The 14362-nt window shown below is 49.4% G+C and overlaps 1 protein-coding gene across 1 annotated transcript in view; it reads right to left on the minus strand.

The window, feature by feature from the left end:
- Positions 1-2661: 2661 nt before the first annotated feature.
- Cd276 (CD276 molecule) overlaps positions 2662-14362 on the minus strand; it is a 31287-nt gene continuing 19586 nt past the window's right edge. The window contains exons 4-8 of the mRNA XM_051197625.1: positions 13835-14131; positions 9557-9691; positions 6882-6923; positions 5557-5592; positions 2662-4265 (exon numbers count right to left, since the gene is read on the minus strand). Of these exons, the coding sequence (XP_051053582.1) occupies positions 4243-4265; positions 5557-5592; positions 6882-6923; positions 9557-9691; positions 13835-14131 (533 nt within the window). The 3' untranslated portion in view covers positions 2662-4242. The remainder of the gene's footprint in view (positions 4266-5556; positions 5593-6881; positions 6924-9556; positions 9692-13834; positions 14132-14362) is intronic.

The following is a 14362-nucleotide window of genomic DNA, read 5'->3' on the forward strand; positions in this document are numbered from 1 at the left end:
ACTTCAAGAAACAGGGCTAATCCACCCAGAAAGCAGCCAGATGGTACTCCTGGGTGGGGCTGTTGCCTGCGGAAGGACATAAGGAAACTTTGTGGGGTTCCAGCATTGTTCTAGATCTTGATCAAAGTAACAGTGACACTTGTGTAAAAATACATGAACCCACATACTGAATAGTAGCAAAATTCAGACCCTATATGTGTCCAGTATTGGTGGAAAAGACTTGAGAAATGGTAAAGTCAGACAGTGTTGCAGAGTAATGTTCTCAGATGTATGCCGTCGTTCTTATACTACATCACCTGTAGAAAAGTCTGGAAGAAAAGCAAACAATTTGTCTGAATGGAGAAGGACAGCAGGAGAACTGTCCAGTTCTCCCATTTGTGCCTACCAGCACTCTAGCACTCCTACCAGGTACCTCAGCCCGGCTCCTGCTTCCCTAGAGTCCCTTGAGGAGTTTTGGCTTCTCAGGACAACATTGGCTTCATGGTGCATTAAGACTTGGCTTCACTGGCTGGGGAGATGGCTCAGTGGGTAGAGTACAAAACAAGAATAAAGACCAGAGTCAAGATCCCAGAACCTTTGCAAAAGGTGGCTTGCCTATAATCTCCCCGGGAGCAAATGTCCTAGAAAGACTAGCTGAAAAGTTGAGCCTTTTCCAGCATGACCCTGCCTCAGTATATAAAGTGGAGAATGATGAAGGATAGCAGATGTCAACCTCAGTCCTCTACATGTGAGTGTACACAGGTGTGAACATGCATGCACACCTATGAGATGAGCTTTGCATCTGGAGTGCTAGAAATCGCTCAGCTCTTAATGGTCCGGGGTCTCTGCTTATGGGCTCACAGGTTCCCATTCAGTATCCACATCCTGGAAGTGAACAAGTCCAGGTACTTGAGGCTCTGGGAACAGCTCACCCCTACCCCCACCCCCAGCCACCATTCAACACTACTTGCAGGCAGAACCATCTGTAATAAGCCATCAGGAGAGACAGGGGGACTCAGGGCCCTAGCCACACCATTCTGACTCTTCTTGTTCCCTCCCCATGAGTGACTGAGTGGCCAGATCCACTAATTGGTCTTCACAGGCCAGGTTACAAATGGTGCTAGGGGCGAATTCCGGTCACACCTCCAACCAGGCAAATGAACCCTTGCTCTGTCCTCTCTTTAATATGAATGTGACACCTGCAGGCTACAGCTTGTCGCACTGTGAGAATTATTTCTCCATTAAAATGCAGGAATTGGAGCTTTGCCCAGGAAGGGCAGCTAAAAATACTGCTCTCCAAGGCACTTGTCATCAGGGAACTCGGTGACCACTTTCCTCACCCTTCGGCTTCCAGGCCAGTCCCACACCCTCTGGGTCTCTTCTCAAGCACTGGATATTGTCATGTCTGAGTCTCACCTCAGCCTGACAGGAAAAAAAGACACCAGTTATCTCTCTTATACGGATGGGAAAACAGGTGCAGACTGATGGCCCAGGGTCACTGCACATCCCACATAGTCAGCCATAGTGTGGCATTGACTGCAAGGCAGGAAAACCTCAGCCCTCACCAGTGCCCAACATGTTTTCTCTATCCATCTTGCCTGAACCTCACAACACAGCTCCAAAGCTGTTGTCCAACCCTGGGTGGGGACTGAGGTCCACGGGGGGAACAGAATGCACAAGGGCACTGAGGGTCTGGGGAGATAGAACTTTTAGATTCCAACCCACTCAGAACACCAAATGTAAGACATCAAACAAGGCAAATCTTTTGGTTACTAGAGCCTTCAATTTTATAACAAACCCTCCGGATTGGGTACTTACTGTCTTGAGGCAGGATGGCACGGAGTCCAGACTGGTCTCAAGCTCAATATTAGGTCAGATGACCTTGAACTCTGATCTTCCAGCCTCCAACTCCTGAATGCTAAGATTATAAATATGTACATCATGCCCCATTTACACAGTGCTAAGGAGATCAAGACCAGAGCTTTGTACATGTTAGACAAGCACTCTGCCAACTGAGCTACATCCCTAGCCCCAAATCATCTAGTTTGTAAAGAATGTCACATGCTTTTTATACAAGATTCTTCACCCCTATTTGATAAAGAAACCACCAGTGTTCTGAGGTATGAGGAATATGGTCATGTTAGTTGCAGAGCCAGCTTGGTAACTGGAGCTTTACTGCAGTCCAGCCTCCTGACCATGGCTTGGGATGTGGTGACAAGGCTTAGTGCTGAAGCCATTTCCCAAGGAAACAGATGCAGGACATATTGCAGGCTTCCCTATCCCTGAACCTTGTTCTCTGGAAATCTGTTTGTCCTTCAAGTTCACTGTCCTCTCAGACTTCCTAAGTGGAAGGTCTCCAGAAATAAGCCCAAGGGTCAATGTCCTGCTCAGTGTCACAAAGCAGAGCCAAGTTTTGGGCTATTCCCCATTCCACTGGGTCAGCCAGGAATAGTGTGCAATTCATTCCTCCAGTGTATGCTTCCTCCTGCCTCTCTGCCTGTTTGGATTTGTTTTTCTCCTGCGCTTGACAGAAGCTTGAGAAGAGGGAACCACAATGGAGAAATGGCCTTCACAGTGAAGCAGGTAGCCCTACCTACCCCAGCCTGAAATGCCCAGGACAGATTCCTTCCTTCTAGTACCAAACCATCCTACAGTTTCATAGACATCACAGGCAAGACACTATTGAAAGACAAAGGCATTTATTTCTCCCCAAATATACCCAGTTTACAGAGTCCCATGTTTATTTTTTGTTTTGCCTTTTAAGATAGTTTCTCTGTAGACCTTGAACTCAGAGATCCTCCTGCCTCTGACTCCTGAGTGCTGGGATTAGAGGTGTGCAGCACCGCACCTGGCCAGAGTCCATGTTTAAATTATGCTCATACCCTCGAGTACTGGGGTTGGAAAGATGCCTTCAGGGGGACATCAGAAGCTCTGCTCTGCCAACATCCAGGGCTGTCAGAGACAAACCAGGTACAAGCCCCAGCTCCAGAATAGCACCATGGTAAGGAGCAGCCCTTTCTTGTCCTCAAGTCCTCCTGGCCTGCCCCAGACTCCAGCTGCTGAGGAGATCCCAGTATAACATAGGCTGCAGCCCTCATGCAGGTATGCATGGCTGTGGCCACCTGCTTTCCACTCCACATCTAGAAAGATTCTAGAAAACACCCAGTTCTCCATGTATGGTAAAGGACTGTGCTTTCTCCAGTTTCTTCCCTCACCCCGTGTCAGGGCTAGGGTGGGCTGAGGATGAGGTATCCAGAAACTGTGGGCATGGATGGGTACAGTAGGGAGCAAGGCCATTCCCCAGCTGGAAGGTGAGGTCTAGATGGAAGGGACTCTGGTTTTCCTTCAGGACCTTGGCACCCAGCACAGTGCTGCCCCCTGTGGTTGCTCTACAGAGGTTAGTTTACTAAGAAAGTAGCCAAGATTCCAAACATGGGGAAAGCACAGGGATGAGGGCTGACCCCCTGAGGGGCCCCGAGGACCAGGGAAACTAGTACCTGCTTCCTGTGTGGAGAGTGGGCACAGCCCAGGGCAGCCATAGGAGATCATGCAAGGCAAGTCTGTACGCGTTCCAGCACGTGCAGCTGCCGGTATCAATGTACATGTGTGTGTGTCGATGGGGAGTGTGCCCCATCACACTTAGCCAAGGAGGGAGACAACCAAAGCCAAGCCAAGGGTAGGGGAGTCGGGATGAAGACTTGGAAGATGCTGAAGAGATGGGATCCACACTAGTAAGAACAAAGGTTGAGGAGCGGTAACTAAGATGCATCAGGGCGTGGGAAAAACCAAGAGGTGACTGTGCAGCTGGCTTCTGATAAATAAGGCACGGTTCCTCTGAATAGTCATGTGCCTTGGAGAATAACAATAGTTACACGGTCTGCATGGCTTTGGAGAAGCAAGGAGGTGGGAAGGTTTTCGTGTGTCCATAAAAAATAAGGCCGAAGAAAGGTTCATGTGTAGTGTCACTGGAAAAGCAAGGCCATTGAATGACTCTGGAGGAACACTGAGGTGGAGCGGTCTGTGTGTCATGTCCATATAAGGCCGCAGGATGGTTCGTGTATCGTGTCACTGGGAAGATAAGGCTGCAAGATGATGGGAATTAAGTCCATCGGAGAAATAAGGCTGTGGGTGGCCTATGTACCACTTCCTTTGAAGACTGGGTAGACCTCGGAGCAGAACCCATTCATTGCAGGGAGGGCCCATATTGAGGCTCAACACAGGCAGAGTGTGGGCCCCCCACCTGGGAAAGGCAGCAGCTCCCAGTCAGGCTATTTCTTGTCCATCATCTGCATTTCATGATAGGATGAAAGGAAAAGGGGGGGGGAATTCATTAGAAGCTGGAAATTCTACTCCTGGGGATACATCTGAAGTCACATATCCAGGTTAAGAGTGTGCACCCCTAGTCACTATCCTGGAGGCTAGGATAAGGAGCATAAGGGCTGTGTCTTCTTATAATGCTACACTGGAGGCCAGTGTGAACACAGGAGCCAGGTGAAGGAGTCACCCCACACACTCCCTCCTACTGGCTTGCTTGGTCCATCTGACTCATCCTTCAAGGCCTGGCCCTATTCCCTCCTCTGGCCGATGCCTCTGCCCATCCTAATGACCTGGAGAGTAATGTGCAGGGAACCTTCTCCCTCTGAATTTGCCTACCTATTGAAGAACATCCAAATCTGACGCCCCTGACCCTGCTCCACATCTCAGCTTGCACCAATAGTTTAAAAAGCATTGGACACCTGTGGTCCTGCTCTTTTCCCTTCCTTTGGGTTCTGTCTGTGTCCTCAGAAAAGGAGCTGCCATATCCTGCAGGCATCCATCTTGGACACAGACTAGGGCCAGGGTACTTCCCTGGGGAGCAGGGAGGTCCATTGCTTCACCTATGGGACTGCTCTAGAAAGCAACTCTCTTCAGACACAGCTGACATTCTCATGAGCAGGACTTCACTCTTCGGTGTTCATTGCTTCCTGAAGACAGGAAGAAGACCTCTCATTTCCTAACATTCCTAATAAGCCTGCAGATGTGAGTAATAACAACTGCTGTACCGACTAGCCACCTCCTATGCACCAGAAACGTGGCTGCCTGGATGAAAGCTACATTTCTAACCTCACCTGAGAAACAGGTCACATGACTAGGTTCTGCCCAATGGGATGTATCTAAAGTGACAGGAGCTATTTTTGGCCAAGTCCTAGAAAGATGTTCCCTGCCCTCCTTCTCATCCCTTGCCTCTGGAGGGGGTATGGCAGCCACAGCAACCCCTTGGACCCAGGGATGGAAGCTTCATATTGCAGGGGGACAGAATCCAGGCCCCAGGCTACCTGCAGCTTTCAGACTATCAGACAGGAGAGACAGAATGCCTGGTGCAGGTAAGCCTGTGTCAGACTTCTGGGTCCTATTGGAGCAGCTGGGAGCTGGGTTGCTCCACCCTCCACCATCTCACCAGGAGGTGAGCTGATGCTGTTCTTCTGGGGAGGAAGCCCAGGTCAGTGGCAGAAGGGTGATGATGGCTGCCACAGTCTCCAGCCTCCTACACGGACATACAAACGCATACACATTCCGTTTCAGGCAACACATCTTTACCTTCTTTGTTTTCAGAGTGTTTCAGAGGCCGCAGAGCTAAAAAAAAAAAAAAAAAAAAAAAAAAAAAGGAAGAAGCATGTGGTAAGAGAGGAACCCTAGGGAGGCAAGCAGAGGGAGAAGGAAGGGTGAGGATGCAGGAGTGGGCAGGGATGGTCAGACTGGGGGCACCATCACCGTGTCAGGGGAGGAAGCCTGGAGAGCCATCCCAAGCCTCAGTTCTCAAGTCCTACCTCTGCCATCTCTGAATAAAGTCCATGCCTCCCTCTCCGAATCTCAGTTTCCTACTACTACAGAATGGGGACAGCACACAGAGCCCAGACCATAAATGAGGTGAAATGAGGATCAAGGGAGGCTGGCATGGTTGCATGTGCCTCCAGATGCCCAGGGTCACGTGGCCTGGAAATCCGACTGACTCTCTAGCCCATCTTCTTTCCTTCCCTCCCCACCACTGCCAACATCTGCCTCTGAGCATGAGAAATGAGGCCCCATCCCAGGCCCATCTCCATGCCTGCCACACAGGCATCAACAGGTGGAGAATTAATTGGCATGATTTATAGCAGTCCCCAGGCATAACTCCTGCCCTTCCTTCTATGGGGGCGGGGAGGGAGCTGGTGTCAACTGGAATAGTCCAAGATGGCTCATGGGAAACCTGCCTTTCTCAGCCTGATCACTTCTGATCCTGCCAAGGGACACCAGGACCTCAGCACCCACCCTAACTAAGACCAGATCTTAGCCCCAGACCCTCTAAAGCACCAGATCCTCTAGGCTCTGATGAAAGCCTGGAAACAGCTCTCAAGTGCTATTAGAACAGGGACAAGATGGTATTTACAGGCGAGGCATGGAAGCCCAGCGGAGCAAAGCATCTCACCCGTGTTACACAGACTCTAAGAACAGGACTGTCCACAGCTGTTTACTTGATCGCTATAGGGCACCACTGTAAGCGCTTAACCAGACACCAGCCATGGTACTGTCTTCTGTATAGACTATCTCATCTAAGCCAACCCAGAAAAACCCAGACACCTGTTCTCATGCCTGCTTTTTGTTTGTTTGTTTGTTTGTTTTAACATATGGGGAAAACAAGCCAAAGAGACAGTCATTTGCTGAAGACTCCTTTTCCTCCCACCCCTGGGAAGCTCTCAGTTGGTACAGTCCTGATGGGTGGGTTAGGGTAGGGAGGAGATCCCTGTGGTAGTCCAGTGTTCTGCCTCCAGACCCTCCCTGGGTTGGGGGCTCCACCAGAGGGTGCCTCATTCAAACCTCAGAGCATGAAGTGAAGTCCTGTCTCCTGTCCCTGATGCCTCCCCAGTTAGCAGGGCCAGACTCACCTGTCTTGGATCCTTCTCCATCCCCATCCTGGTCCTCAGCGCCTAGAAGGGTGAATAACAAACTTTCTCAGTGCTTTCATCCCACACTTCCACACCTGACTGGGCAAATTTGACTTCTGCTCTGAATGCTGAATTCAGGGTTGAATCTTGAACCTGGGATAGAACAGAAGGCCCCGGCAGGAAGCCCAACACTTATCTGGCCAGGGACTACTTATCTAAGCTTTCTACCCACCCAGCCTATCAGCACTTAACATACCCACTCAATCACAACCTAGTCAACATCACCACATCTGCACCCCACTTCTTTTATTTTTGTATGTGTTTGCGTGGATTAGTGTGGGTTTGTGTGTGTGTGTGTGTGGTATGGGTATTTGCATGTGTGTATGTGCATGGTGTGGGTATGTGGATGTATGTGTGTGGTGTGTGGTGTGTGTGTGTGTATGCTGTGGGTATGTGCATGTGTGTGTGGTGTAGGTATGTGCATGTGTGTGTGGTGTAGGTATGTGTATGTGTGTGTATACAGTGTGAGTATGTGTATGTGTGTGTGGTGTAGGTATGTGCATGTGTGTGTATACAGTGTGGGTATGTGTATGTGTGTGTATACAGTGTGGGTATGTATGTGTATGTGTGTGTATACAATGTGGGTATGTGTATGTGTGTGTATGGTGTGGATATGTGCATGTGTATATAGTGTGGGTACCTGTGTGTGGTGTGTATATGTGCACATGTATGTGTGATATGGGTATGTGCATGTGTGTGTACAGTGTGGGTATGTGCATGTGTGTGTGCAAACACATGAACATCAGGGGTTGGCATCAGTTATCTTCCTCAATCGCTCTCCACCTTATTTTTTGAAACAGGGTTCCTCACTGAGCATAGAGCTCACTGAACAGCAGGGATTCTCCTGCCCCTCTAATCCCCAGTGTGACAGAAGCAAGCTGCCATGCCAGACTTATGTGGGTGGTGGGAATCCAAACTCTAGTCCTCACGCTTGCACAGCAGGTACTTTACTGACAGTCATCTCCCAGTCCCTCTGTACCCGACTTCTGTTTGCCCAGCCACCCACAGCCCACTTAACCATCTAAGTCACAAGCATCACTTACCCACAGTAAACCTAATTCCCCTCACTTCTTCCTCATACCTAGTCACCTTCCAGCCTCTACTACCTCTCTGCTCTTGTACCTCTGTCTACTCATGTGTCACCCACCAATGTCCACTCACCATCTACAGTCACTGGTACCGATTCATAATCCCCCTCACCCAGCAGACAGTAGCATCATGAGGCCCTACCCACTCCAGACTCTGAGGAAGACACACTTTAGTGACACACAAACTAAATGTTCACAAGACTCTAGACCTTTTCTCACTCACAGATATACCCACAAGACTTAAGCAATCAGTTTCACATTATTTCCACAGACACACTCATCCCTCGTCACACAGCAGCTTTACACACCACCACCTTTGTGACACTTCCATCACACTTGTTTACAGCCATCTGCCATGCTCATGCCCTGACAGGCAGATTTACACTGACTCACAGAGGACAGTTAGGCATGAGATCTCAGGCTAGGGCCCTCGGTGTACCCCCTCCCATTCATTCTGTCTCAGACACAGCGACTACTATGCTTGAAAGTCTGTTACTTCCTAAAGACACACTGAAATTAGTTGTCATCAAATAGTATCAAGGGACGGGACTTCTGGGCTGGAGAGATGGCTCAGTAGTTAAGAGCACTATCTGCTCTTGCAGAGAACAAGATTTTGTTCTTAGCACCCACATGGCAACTACCAAAAAATAATCTATAACCCCAGTTCCAGCCATATATGTGTAGGCAAGACACCCATACACACACACACACACACACACACACACACACACACACACACACACACACACAAATTAACCTTAAATTTTAGTTTTAAATTAATTATTTCTACAGAAGTGACACTTCTAAGGGATGATTAGGTTCTGACAGCTCTGCCTTTGCAGATGACCCTGGCACTGTGACCTTTGCCCTCTCACTTTCCACCATCTAAAGATGAGCAAGGCCTCACCAGATGCTAATGTCCAGATACGGTACTGACTTACTTTGTGCCTGTGTCTGAATGTGTGGTATTCATGCATGCCCGTTTACATGTATGTCGGTACACATGTGGACACACATGTATGTGGAGACCCAAGGTTGATATTGGGAGTCTTTCTTGATCATTCTCCATGTTATTCATTAAGGCAGAGACTCTCAGTCAAATCCAGGGCTCACTGATATGGCTAGTCTAGCTGATCAGTTTAATCTGGGAAGCTCTATCTCCTCCTCCTAAGAGCTGGAATTACAGACAAGCTGCCATGCCCATTAGACATGCATGTGGGTGCTAGGGTTCCAAACTCCAACCTCCATTCCTCTGTAGCAAGTGATTTCTCTACCCTCCCTGCTGCCTGGATATGGTCCTTACAGCTTGAGAAATACAAGCCCTTTCTGTTCTTTACTCCACCCTCTCTCAAGTGTTCTCTTATAGCTGCACCCAATCAACTAAAATAGTGACATACTCCCCAAGACATGTGGTCATGCATGCCCATGTGCTTAGCTGTATGGGTGTATACACATGTGCATGTACACGCAGACACACACACACACACACACACATACACAAACACACACACACTCACTCACACTCACCTGCATTCTCCTCCTCACAGCTCTGCTTGATTTTTCTCCAGCACACGAAGGCCAGGGCCACCAGCAGTACCACAAGACAGACAGAGAGCCCCACAGTCACCCACAGAGCCTCAGGGGGGAATGTCATAGGCTGCCCTGGAAGAAGATAGAAGAATGAGACCATCTGGTTCCAAGGTGTGAACAGGGCCTCCTGACTCACTGTGCCTCACCAAGATGAATGAAGCTCACTCAGGCCCCCCAAAGCCATGGAGCTATTCATCCTACCAAACCCTGCCACTATGGCTCTGGGTGATGCTTCAGAAGGGGGGGAGGGGCGGTGGAGCTAAGAACCCGAGGATGACTAACAACCATGGATAGGGCCCCAATGACTAAGGATAATCATCCTGTCTTCTAACTGGCTCACAGATCTCTCAGCTGACCCGGCTTCCAGTCACCCCACTTTTCTGTCTAATGTCACCCCAGGAAGCTCCATGTCATCTGTTCTCTACAGAGAACCTGACTCCTTCCAGCCTTTGCCCAGTCCCTGTCATTTTCCCTTCCTAGCAGGGGCTCCCAAATTCTCCACCTGGCTTAAGAGCCACTTCTCGGGAGGCCTCCCTGATGGTTGAGTCCCACTTGCTTTACATCATCCTCCGGACCAGACACCAGCCAGCTACAGCCCATGAGCCAGACTGTGGCCTGTTTCTGACAATCCATGGGCTAGTATTAGCTTTTACTGTTGTGTAGAACTACAAAAGCAAGGAGAAAGAAAAGCTACAGTGCTCTGGATATGTAATTCGGTATATTGCATGCCTAGAATACATGAAGCCTGGGGTTCAATTCCCAGCACAATATGAACTGGGCATGGTTTCCTGTGTGATCCCAGAACTAAAGATGTAGAGGTAGGAGAATAAGAAACTCAAGGTCATCCTCATTACATATTGAGTTCAAGGTCAACTGAGACAACGAGATCCTGCCAATAATAAACAGATTAATTAACAAATAAAATCGGCAGCAAAAGGACAGCACATGGCCCACAAAGTATGCATTCTCTATCTCTTTACAGAAAGTGCCTCATTCTAAACACAGAAGAGAGCTTGGAGTGAGAGCCTAAGTCCCTCAAGGACTTGTGCAGATCTGGGGGTGCCTCACCAAGGGAATATTCATGTGCAGTCCTGAGGTTGCTAGTTACAACACCTCAGGTCAAGAGAATGAGTGGATGCTGAGGAGCTCGAGGTGGGGTTGAGGCCAGCAGCCATTCTGAGCGCATCCTCATGTGACTCCAGCATAGATACCACCCTAGCGGTGTCTCAGTGGCACTGGGTACACTGGGTGCTGGGCAGAGCCTTGGAGGGAGAAAAAGTCTAACAAAGGCAGCTTTGGTTCGTTTTGTCCTCTGGGGACAGCATGCAGCCAGGGCACCAGTGGCCTCTGTGGCAGACACAGGCAGCAGGGCCCTCACCCTGCACCTGCTGAGGCCCAGGCCCAGGCCCAGAGGTAAGTCCTTACAGCAGGCATACTTTCCAGAGGTGTGGGGTGGGGGTGGGGCACACTGCTGCTCTGGACTCTGGAATATGAAGAAGCCATCATCTGGGAGATGAGGGACAGGAGCAGGAGGCCACAGCCAAGGTAGATGGCTAGAAGGCAGGCCAGCCTGGAGCACCCTGAGAGGCCCCTGTAAATGTCAAGATAGGGCTCCTACAGCAGTGCACAGGACAGAGCAGCAGAACTGCTCAAGGGACTCCCCCTCCCTGAAGAGCTACAGGCAGCTAATGGTTGCTAGGGGAGGGAGAGACATTTTCTTCAGTGATATAGCCACTTGATGGAGTGCCCAGGCTCCTATAATCAACCCCTCACTTGTGCATCTGTAAGCAATACTAATGAAAGTCACTGTGTCACAAAAAAAAAAAAAAAAAAAAAAAAAAAAAAGGACATTAAGATGGGAGGGGGCACCAAGATGGCTGAGCTGGTAAAAGAGTCTGCTGTGAATGCCTAATGACCTGAATTCTAGCCCCAGAAGCCATGTGCAAGGAGAGAACTAATTCCTGAAAGTTGTTCCCCAACCTTCACACACACACACACACACACACACACACACACACACAAAATAAGATTTTAAATAATGAAAACAGGAGGACTTGTTGGGCAGAGGAAGAGAATCAGCAAGAATGAACAGGGGACATGAAATGGTATTAGAGGTGAATAACATCAAAATGCATTATATACATGTATGAAATATAATGAGTCTCTTCAGTATGTAATTAGTATAAGCTAGTCACTCTAAGGGAAAATCTCCCTGTGTTCACCCCTAAACTGCCTGAAATGTGGTCAGACTTCCTTCATTCCTCTAGCAGAGGACTCAGTCAGCCGGGGCTCAGACCTATATATTTCCAGTGTTTGCTCCAGAAAGCCCTCTCCAGAGAGGCCCGGCACAGCACATCAATGTGGAGGGCGAGCAGCTAGAGGGCTAAGCGTCGAAATCCCAGAATGCTGAACAAGGCAGAGCTGCCCGAAGCAAAATGCAGGCCAAGGGCTCCGAGGTAAGCCAGTTCTGCTCTAACAGAAGCTGGAGGCCAGCCTCGGGGAGGAGGGAAAAGTGGGCTAAGAGGCCAATGCTGGATTCAGATCCTGGCTCACCTGCTTGCTACAGAAGGTGGGAACCAGAATCCCAAGTGGTCCTCAGATAGAGTTTAGAGAGGTTGGGAACCCTCCACAAGCTATGGGCAAATCATTGCCTTTATCATTTCTCCAATTTTCAAAGTGGTATCTGGCCCCCAAGATGTTTGGAGCCGCTGTGCCAGTCTGCGGTCTTGGGAGAGTCCCTTTTCACTCGGTGTCAGTGTCTTCCATGAATTGTGCTTGGTAACACTAGCCCAAACAAAATCCTCCCAGTGTCAGCTGCTGAAGTATAAACAGTGTTCTCTGAAGTGGGGCAAATGCTCTTTCCACATACAAACCCTTGTTTCAGAGCATCAGACTACAGATAGCCCAGCCCACCTGGTGAAAACTGCCCATGAGTCCTCTGTCCTTCCTGACAAAACCTTCACATGTCTGTCTTATTCCATATTTCTTGGTCTTTCTCATGAACAAACTCTTTTGTCTTTTTTTTTTTAAAGGATGCATTGTGCATGTGTGTTCAGACATGTATGTGAAGATAATCACAGAGGCCAGTAACCAGCATCTGATCACTCGGAGTTCTACACATTTGAAAGCCACCTAGGTGCTGGGTGGGTAGAGGACTAGTTGGGCAGAAGACGGGGGTGCTAGGATTCTGATCTTCATGATAGAACAGCAAGTGTTCTTGATCACTGACCCTTCTCTCCAGCCCCAGTGAAACATATTTCCCTATGGTGTTCTCTACAAGATCAAGGTGGTACTCAGAACAGGAGAGAGCGCAGGAAATGACTCCCTTACCTGATGCACAGGCGCACAGACGCACAGACACACAGATGGGGTCTCTGTTTACACAGACAGCAGCAACCATTGGAAGTAAAAAGCTGGGTGGGCTAGGGGTGTCAGGCAGAAGTTGTGGGAAGAGAAAAGGCAAGGACCAGTGATGGACAACCTGCTTTCCTGATCTCAGAGATGTAGGAGGTCCCTGGGAAAGCTCACAGGGTCCAGAGGTAGGGAGCTAGACCTAGCACACAAGTCTACCAAAGGACTGAACTGAGACATGTCAGGGACAGAGGTGACTGCCTACCCTGGTATGAAGGTGGTGAGCCTGAGCCCTCTTTACACCCTCAAGCACTGAGGGTGGCTACCTGGACTGGTGCTGACCTGGAAACAAAAGATTGACTTCCCCAACATTAGAGGCTCAATCTAGCATTTGACCACATGGGGGCAGTAGAGACAACTCTGGCTCACCAACTGTGGTGCTCTATCTAGTCTGCAGGAAGGGCTGCCCTTGACCCAGGTGAGCTGTCTCCAAGGCCTTCACAGTTACAATTCCTTCACACCAAAAGAAGTGGACACTAGAAAGCACACCGTCCATGTCTCCAAGCAAGCCTGTGGCTGCCCCAGAATTCTACTCTCCCCTCTAGATTCCAGGCAGGTACTTTGTGGTCCATGTCAGGAAGAGGCATAAATAATGTGGAAAGCATGCTCACTCAGGACAGCTAACATTACAAATGATTTCATCAGCTCAACAAAACAAGCGCCTTAAAGACTTCTCCCTGGGGATGTTTTGGGGTGCTTGAAATCTACATGAAAAGGAGCATTTTTATTAAATATTCCAGTTTAGGGCCTAGAGAAGAGGTAGCTGCTTCCTTAGTCCTTCCTCAGCTAACCGGATCCCCTTACCTGTGATGGTGACTGAGCCGTGAGCATCTTGCTGCAATACCGGGTTTCGTACCAGGCAGCTATAGGTGCCATTAGCACCCAGCACCACCCTCAGCACGCTGTGAACATCAAACAAGCCACGCTCATTGGCAATCTGGGATGTGGTCACATTGCCAGTCAAGGGCAGTCCCTGCCCGTCCTTCCAAAACACCTCAGCCTCGGGATAGCCCTGGTAGCTGGAGCACGTGATGGCCACTATGTCCCCAGGTCGCAGGTCTTTGCTAGGCTCCAGGGTCATGCTGGGCTTCGAGTAGGGAGCTGGAGGGTGGCAAGGGCAAAGGGCAATGACAGTCAGCTCAAGAGATACAGTGGAGAAAAGGACACACGGGGCTGTTAGTAAGGAATCAGCTCTGGGGCTTTCTTTGATGGTGGGGTTAGCACTGGGACAGTGAGTAGGTGGGTTGTATACAGACTGGGTAGGGGGTGGGAAATGCTTCCTCCTGATAGTGAACTGCCACCTGCCAAAGTCCTGGATGCTCACAAAGCTGG

This window comes from Phodopus roborovskii, unplaced genomic scaffold (genome assembly GCF_943737965.1).
Source record: "Phodopus roborovskii unplaced genomic scaffold, PHOROB, whole genome shotgun sequence".
NCBI classification, from domain to species: Eukaryota; Metazoa; Chordata; class Mammalia; order Rodentia; family Cricetidae; genus Phodopus; species Phodopus roborovskii.